The 8,060-nt window shown below is 49.4% G+C and overlaps 1 protein-coding gene across 1 annotated transcript; it reads right to left on the bottom strand.

The window, feature by feature from the left end:
* Positions 1 to 551: 551 nt before the first annotated feature.
* On the bottom strand, positions 552 to 7,573 carry RESP18 (regulated endocrine specific protein 18). The gene is made up of 6 exons (XM_007520545.3): positions 7,365 to 7,573; positions 4,715 to 4,819; positions 3,364 to 3,481; positions 3,106 to 3,145; positions 2,428 to 2,517; positions 552 to 709 (listed from the first exon to the last, which is right to left on the bottom strand). The coding sequence occupies exons 1-6, from the start codon at positions 7,465 to 7,467 to the stop codon at positions 659 to 661; spliced, it is 507 nt and encodes a 168-aa protein (XP_007520607.1). The 5' UTR covers positions 7,468 to 7,573; the 3' UTR covers positions 552 to 658.
* Positions 7,574 to 8,060: the final 487 nt, after the last annotated feature.

Here is an 8,060-nt window from a genome sequence, read left to right as displayed (position 1 = left end):
TTCAGAGCTGGGGAGTTAGCATAGTGCTTCTGCAAAAGACTTTTATGCCTGAGGCTCTGAGGTCCCAGTTTCAATCCCCAGCACCAGCATAAGCCAGAGCTGAGCAGTGCTCTGGTCTCTCTCTCTCTCTCTCTCTCTCTCTCTCTCATTAAAATAAATAATATATATATATATTTAAAACATGTTCAATGTGGGTCCACTTTGACCTTCTCTGTTGGTTTCCAGAAATGGGGTGGGTGAGAGAGTCCTAGGAAGGAGAAGCCCTTCCCAGCACAAAAGCAGTTCAGGCCCACCTGGCATGAAAAGATGGGCACACAGACCACCTGGCATCCCCAGGGGTGCATTGGGGGGTCCTGTCTTTGTGGTTGTACTCTGCCCCCCATCTTCATGGTTGGTCCACACTTCAGGAATGATCACAGGAAGCACAAGCAGATAGAACCCAGCCTCCCCCCAACTCTGAGGAGCTGTTTCCTGTCTTGGTCCTCACCCCCCCCCACTTCCTGGAGGCTGTGGTTAGCCCCCCCCCATCTGAAGATAAGCCACAGAAGGAATGTGTGAAGATTCACTTTAATGATCCAGATTTGAGTGGCCTTAGAAATGCCCCTCTGGAGGGCCAGGAGAGGGTGTTGGAGCAGAGAGGCTTAGTGTAGTCTCAGCATCAGTCAGCGACGAGGTGGAGGCCCACAGTCCGCAGAGGCTTGAAGAAGCCCTGGAGCAAAAGCAGCAAGGGGTTGGAGTTTGTATGTGAGTGGGGAATAGGGGGAGTGAGGGTGGGGGGTGCCCCTCCCTTGCCTCTTTCTCCAAGCATTTCAGTAACTCCCTACTGGGAGGAGCCCACAGTGGCTCAGTCCACCTGCTGAGCACCTGCCCCTCTGGTTCTCATAGCCATCCTGGGAGCCTTCCTTTGCTCCGGGCTGGAGAAGAATAGTAGCTTCCAGCCCCATCCACCCACCACACCTCCCCACCATTTCTCTGACCCAGGCTCTACCAGGTGAGCCACTACACAGCACTATGAGCTGCCATCTTATGGGAGTGAGATGTGGTGTCCTGGGGAGCACTGAGAGACTGGTGACACCTCAAGGGCAGGCAACTCTCGATGGAGGTCTAAGTTCCCCTGGCCACCACCCCAATTCAAACCCCCAGGACCAGGAGGAATGTCTCCTTGCACTTTCTCTTTCTCTTGTTCATTTTACAGTCCCTTCCCCAACATCACTAACATGGCCTTTGAAAATCTCTGATCACTTATAACATCAGATTCTCCTGTTCACTGGCCACTGCACTTGGGATAAAATTCAACACCTGGGGCTGAGTAGTGGCACACCTGGTTAAGTGCACACATTATAGTGTGCAAGGATGCAGGCTCAAGCCTCCAGTCTCCACCTGCAGGGGGGGTAGCTTCAAGAGCTGGTGAAGCAGGGCTGCAGGCATCTCTTTCTCTCTCCCTCTCTGTCTCCCACTTCCCTCTTGATTTATCTGCATCTCTATTCAGTAAATAATAATAATCTTTTAAAAACAATCCAACCCTTAACCTGTGACCTGTGAGCTCATCCTTGGTGGGTCTGGGGTCTCCTTATCCTTTTCCCCTCTAGTCTTCCACTGATGTTTCTGTCTATTCTTCCAGCATGTGTCCCTATCTGGGGACTTGAGTCCTAACAATGCGCTCTGCCCAGGCCAGGATGTCCTTTTTCCTGTCTCTTCCTCTGAGTGTCACCTGCTTATCATTTAAGCCAAAGTAAGCTGCAAATCATTGTGGAAGAGTCTGGTTTTGAAACAATCTGACTCCCACTGCTGTCTGGGGAGGGTGAGACTATGTGAGGGAAGAGTCTGGACTCAGGAGATCTGGGGCTTATCTTGATCTAGCCATGGAGCCTGCTCTGCAGCCTTGAGTAAGTCCCCTGCCAGCCTGGGCCCCTGCCTCTCATCTAGAAAGCTAGCTGGGAGTGGCAGATATGTGGTTTTCAATCTAGGCACTCCTGGAGCTCAAGCATTTGAAGGAGATGTCACAGTGCTTTGCCCAGGTCACAGCCTAGAGCTTGGGGTGGGCAGAGCTGCTGCAGGCAAAGGCTTCTGGGCTGCCTCTCCATTTTAGATCTCCCAGGGAGATCTGCTGGTACTTACAGAGTGCTATGTGAAGAAAGCGAAGGCACTCTACTGTATTTGGAAAGCTCTGTGCATCCAATTCCATTTTAAATTCAGTGTCTACATGTGTCTTTTTATCCCACTTCATCTTAGAGCCTCCCTATGTCTGCATTTTGTCCCCCAACGTCTCAATGAATATTCACAGATAGGCTGTGAGTGAGACAGGAAAGGGGGTGTGTGCCCATATGCACTTAGACCTCAATACCTACCTCCTCTTGAACACTTGCCTCCTTCATTTAAAGAGATTTTTAGTAAGTTCAACATCCATAGAAAAACCGAGCTCCTCACCTTGCCAGGCTTGGCTGCCTCTTGTTTCAGAGTCCTTGAAACCACCTTGGAGGGAGAGCACTCCTCCCCATTCAGCGTGGACAGGGGACTCTGTGAAGAAGGAAGCCAGGGGTCAAGAGGAGGGGTGTGGAGAGGATGGTGACTGGATCTCAGCAAGGAAGAGATGGGACCCAGAGTTGGGGCTTTACATTCTTGTGATGACAGGCCTGGTCATGGCACACCCAGCTGAACACACACATTACCATGCACAAGTACCCAAGTTCAAGCCCACATTCCCCACTTGCAGGAGGGAAGTTCCACAAGTGGTGAATTAGGGCTACAGGTGTCTCTCTTCCTATCTCCTCCCCTCAATTTCTCTTACTCCTATCAAATAAAACAGAAGAAAAGAAAAGAATAACAGGATAAAATGGCCACTGGGAGTGGTGGATTCATTGTGCTGGCACTAAGCCCCAGAGATAAAGCTGCTGGCAATAATAATATTATGATTTAATGTGTGCTGGAGGTGGAGCTCAGCAGAAGAGCATAGGACATGCATGCAGGAGTTCCAGTTTCCACCCTCAGCACCACATACGCCTAAGCTGGCTGGTGTTCTGACCTCTTGGTCATATAAATATACACATAGGATAATTCACTAATTGACAAAGGAATTGATTACTTGGGAAGGCACACAAGTCTCACCTTGGGGAACAGGAGTCGAAGCTTGTCCTCTTCCTTGCTCCTGCAAGAGACAAAGGTTGGAAAGAGGCCCCAGGCCTGCTGACACCCTGTAGACATCACCCATGGTCACGGCATTGCTTCCCACAGGTCCTGGGCAGGACCTCAAGTTCATTCTCATTGTGCTTCTGGCAGCTTTGACCATCAGCTATTACACCCATCCCCTCCCTGTTCCCCTGCCCACTGCACATCATGGTCCTCACCTCCACAGGCTACACATACCTCACTCCTGGGCCTGCCTGCCTGACCCTCAGACGTGGATGTTGGGAGTGGAGTCCGCTGATGGTCTCCATCTTCTGTCTCATTGCATGCTGGGTGAGCTCATCCTTCCAGAACAGGCCTGCAGGGGTGGAAGGGGACAGTGAGCTGACACCTGGGATGCTCTGGCAGACCTACTCCAGGGAGCAGAGTGAGGACAACATTTCCCCTTTCCCTCGCATGGATAAAACTCACGGTGGGGAGAATGAAATGAGATGGTATGTAAGAGGTGCCTAGCACAATGCCTGACATGCAGTGCCCATTCAATTAGAACTCTATCCTCGTGGGTCTACTGGGTGCTATTATGTGATGAAATGAAACTAGGATTATAAAGAAGGCTAGGGAAAGAGTAACACAGGGCACCCAAACTTTAGTGTATAGCAGAATCTCCTGCTAGGGTTGTTGAAATGTAGCCGTTTCCTGCCACAAGGGTCTCTGGTTGAGTAGGCTGAGGCAACTCAAGAAGTATTTTTCACACGTTCCCTGCTCAAGCTGATGCTGGGCAAGGGCTGCACTTAGAGAACTGCTCCTGTCCTGGGTTCATACACAAATCAGGTATCGGAGGTAGAAGTAGTGAGATGAACTCAAGATCGATTTTCAGTTTGACTCTCCCCATGTTCATAAAGCTCAGCTCTCTGTCTCCAAACGGCATTCCATTGCCTTTCACCCCTTTCCTCGGTCACACACTGTGTTTTTAATTCCTACTCAGAGGGTGATCGTGTGTGTGTGTGTGTGTGTGTGTGTCCATTCTTCTGGCTAGCACTTAAAGATTCCTAATTCTAGAAAAACTAAGATAGGGAGTGGGGCTTGTTCCAAAGAGCTGGATGTTGAGCTCTTCCTCCTAGAGGCTTTTTCTAGAGCATTCTCTTATTTTCTTCTCTTTTTTTTCTATGACCAGGGCTTTGTTAGGTCTTCATGTCTGCATGACTCCACTATTATGAACTCCTTTTTTTCCTTCCCTTTTTTCAGAGGGAAAGACTGAGGAGACAAGAAGAGATGACACAGCACACTTCTCCATCTCTCATGAAGCATAGGTAACGTGTGCTCCCTACCAGGTGAGATGTCTTCTAGCCCTCCTATCTTAGAACATTGTGTCAAATTCTTCCAGGGTGTTCAAGGGAAACCACTTCACAGAGTTAAACTGCCCCCAACCCCTGGCTTCACTCCCTTCTCCATGTTGTGAGCATGACAGAAAAGTTTCAAGTAGAGACATGTAGAGGAGAAAGCATACCCTCAAAAAAAAAAAAAAGGAGAGAGCAACCCACCTCTCATTAGTGGCCTTGAGGCTCGCCCCTCTTCTCCAGCTGTTACTCACCTTGGGGCACAATCTGCTGGAATAGGATTTGCAGGTGCCTGAAGACTGGACCAGTGAATCCTTGGAAAGGCCAGAGCAGCCCCACTCCCGTCTGACCCTGACCATCTAGGAAAAAATAGTGTCATTGGCCAGAAGTTAGCCAGAACCTTTTCAAATCCCTGCTGAAGAAGAATAGCTTCTTTCCATTCTTTTCTTAATTGTTATTTATTTTTTAATGAGAGAGAGAGAGAGAGGACAGCGCTCAGCTCTGGTTTATGGGGGTGCTGGGGATTGAACTTGGGACCTCAGAGTTTCAGGCATGAGAGCTTTTTGCAGAACCATTATGCTGTCTCCCCAACCTCTCACCCTTCTCACCCCTGGGTTCTCTGATCTTTATCCTCTCACCAGCCCCTGTTTTTTTTTTTTCCTTTACGTCCTCATCACCTCCCTTCTTCTTCAGTTCCTGCCCCTCCTTCATCATTGGTACTAAATTCTGGGTAAGAACTAAGCTTACAGATCAAGAGCAGCCTGCAGAAGATCAGGTAAATGAAGATTTAGAACTCCACACACAAGGAGCAATCAGGCCAAGAGGCAGGACACTGGGGAAGCAGGTGAACTGCCTCTTGGGGAAATCTTTGATGCCTGGAAGAAACTGGAGAAGAGCACTGGGATTCTCAGACTAAAGTTGGTGCACACAAGGCTTGAGTGTCTGAAAACTACAGTTTTCCCTATTGCACCTAGGAGGAGGAGAGAGGACAGGGGAAGCAAATAGAACCCTGACTCTATGCAGGGCTTCCTTATTCCAGGTAGATGGAGGCAGTGTTGGAGGGGAATACAGGGTTTTTTTTTTCTTCTTCTTCTTACAGTAGAATTATCATGAGTCATAGATTATTTTCTTTCTAAAAATTTATTATTTATTAGTTATTTACCATCAATTTACACAATTACAGGGTGACAGGGATATAATTCTACAGCGTTCCCACCACCAGAGTTCTGTGTCCCCATTCCCTTCACTGGAAACCGCAGTGGTTCTTCCAAGGTCACAGATATGGGTTGACTAATATTTGTATAACTATCTGTCTATCTTTCTATACATAGTGTTCAGTTTTTATATGATCTTGCCTTCTCTTCCTTTCTTTTTTTTCTAAATAATTTATTTATTTATTTATGAGAAAAATAGGAGAGAGAGAGAACCAGACATCACTCTAGTATATTGAACCAGGGATTGAATTTAGGACCTCATGGTTGAAAAATTCAATGCTTTATCCACTATGCCACCTCCCGGACCACTTCTCTTCCTTTCTAAATCACACCTGTGCCTATTACTACTTTTGAGTATTTTTTTTTCTTCCCTCTCTAAGTCCTGATGGAATTGGGTTTTCAGAGTCCTCTAGTCATCTTCCCCTAACATTTCTCCCATTCTGGGAATATGGAGCAAAAAAATTGGAGGGAGGGTGCAGGAGGTGGAAATTCTGGCTTCTGTAATTTCTTCTCCACCGGATATGGGTGTTGGCAGGTCAATCCATAGCCCCAGCTTATTTGCATTTTCCCCTAGTGGGGTAGGACTCTGGGGAGGTGAGGTTCTGGGACACACTGGTGAGGTGTTTTCCTTTTCTTTTCTCTTGCCTTTTTTCTTTTTCTTTTTAAAGATCTTTCCAGAGCAGTGTTCAGCTCTGGTTTATGGTGCTGTGGGAGATTGAACCCGAGAATTTGGAACCTCAGGCAGGAGAGTGTGTTGACATAACCATTATGCTGTCTCCCCCACCATGAGTCACAAATTTTAAGAACCCCTCACCCTCACCTCTAGCAGAAGGTCCTAATGTCAATTTCCTAGCTTTGGGAAGGAGAGGAACCTCCAGCATCCTATTATTGAGAGGGAAAGAGCTTCAGGAAGTGGGAGAGCTGAGCTGGTCTCTAAGCCAAAGCTGCGGGATCTGGTCCATGGGCTCTGTCCATGGTGCTGAAGCGAGCGGACCGCCTGCTTGGAAGGAGTCCTGGGCCTGGGTGGTACAACCCCACCCGACCCCCAATCCGGTCACCTGTCGCACTGGTCTCAAGACTGGCTCGACTTGGAGTTTGCACCCCTTTTCCTCTCTTACCGGGCTCCGGGTGCAGGGAGCCCGGAGTCTGCGCAGTCGGGGTCTGATGCTGTGACATGAGTCAGCGCGGGTCCCCGCGGATGGTGCAGAGCAAAACCAGGAAGCGGGTGGTGTGGGCGGTCAACAAACCCTCCCTCCTCCCTTTCCATCCTCTTTCCCCTCTGCCTAACTTTCCCTTCTTCACAGAATAGGTTCACAGAGTCAGATTCTGGAGGTTCACCTCTTCCCCTCCTCCACAGGCTTCTCCATGGAGCCAGGACACCCCTCCCCACCAGACACCCCAGTTTCAGCCCTTACTGTTCAGAGGTGCTGACTCTCAGGACCCCGAGCCCTTTACTTCTTCAGGGGCCGCCAAGGCTGGTTTCAGATTCTTCAGTCACTTGTTCCCCCCTCCCCCTCCTCCTGAAACCCCTCCCCCAGTCTTTCCAGGAGCCCCACCACTGATCTCTCCTCCCCCAACACACCTGCCTCCTTCCATAAATTCCTAATCTGGAGAGGCCCCTTCCCCTCCCCCCCTTCACTTCTGGTCCTGACCCCTCCCCCCTGCCTCGCGCCCCAAGTCCCCTCCTAACCGTGGCCACTCAGGTCTCCGCAGTCCCCTGGGTGGTTCAGCAGCAGGAAGCAGAGCAGCAACCAGAGCCCCCCGGAGTCCCTTGGCCACAGCCGCAGCAGCATCCTCCCGGCTCCACCGGGCTCTCTCCTCCTCCTCCTCCCCACCTGGGGGGAGGGGGAGCGACAGCAGCCTGACAGTGCGGCTGTTGCTCCCTGTTGTAGCCTGAGTCTGCTCAGCCCTCTGGTGACAGCTCGGCCAATCGCGGACAGGCCTTGCCCTGAGGACGCCTCCCCCTCCCTGTCCACGCAGACAGTCCACCCCAGCATCAACCCCCCTTTTCTTTTTTAGTTGAAAATATTATTTTTTTAATTTTAAATGGAGATAGAAATTGAGAGGGTTGGGGGAGATAGAGATAAAAACACCTGCAACAGTTTCACTGCTTGTGAAGCTTCCTTCCCTGCAGGTGGGGACTAGGGGTTTGAACCTGGATGCTTGCACACAGGAACCTTTGCACTCAACTAGGTTCCCCCTGCCATTTCTTTTAACCTGAAGTTGCTGTTTCACTTTCCAGTCTACAGGTTGGAGACCCACATTAAAGATGTGTTGCCAGAGTTAGATATCACAGTAAGCACTCAATGACTGTAGCATTATTATAGTTATTTATTATTATTATTATTATTATTATTATTTTGTTACCAGAGCACTGTTCAGCTCT

Source organism: Erinaceus europaeus, chromosome 7 (assembly GCF_950295315.1).
Source record: "Erinaceus europaeus chromosome 7, mEriEur2.1, whole genome shotgun sequence".
In the NCBI taxonomy this organism is placed as follows: domain Eukaryota; kingdom Metazoa; phylum Chordata; class Mammalia; order Eulipotyphla; family Erinaceidae; genus Erinaceus; species Erinaceus europaeus.
The sequence above is the reverse complement of the archived record's forward strand: the minus strand, read 5'-3'. Positions and strand labels throughout refer to the sequence as shown.

Bases quoted from the DNA above. Each gene is read 5' to 3' on its own strand.
- RESP18 (XM_007520545.3), bottom strand. From the start codon at position 7,467: ATGCTGCTGCGGCTGTGGCCAAGGGACTCCGGGGGGCTCTGGTTGCTG. The intron at 3,146-3,363 runs GTATGTGTAGCC...TGTCTCTTGCAG, and splicing joins CAGGCAGGCCCAGGAGTGAG to GAGCAAGGAAGAGGACAAGC. The intron at 710-2,427 runs GTGAGGAGCTCG...CTTTTGCTCCAG, and splicing joins AGGCAGCCAAGCCTGGCAAG to GGCTTCTTCAAGCCTCTGCG.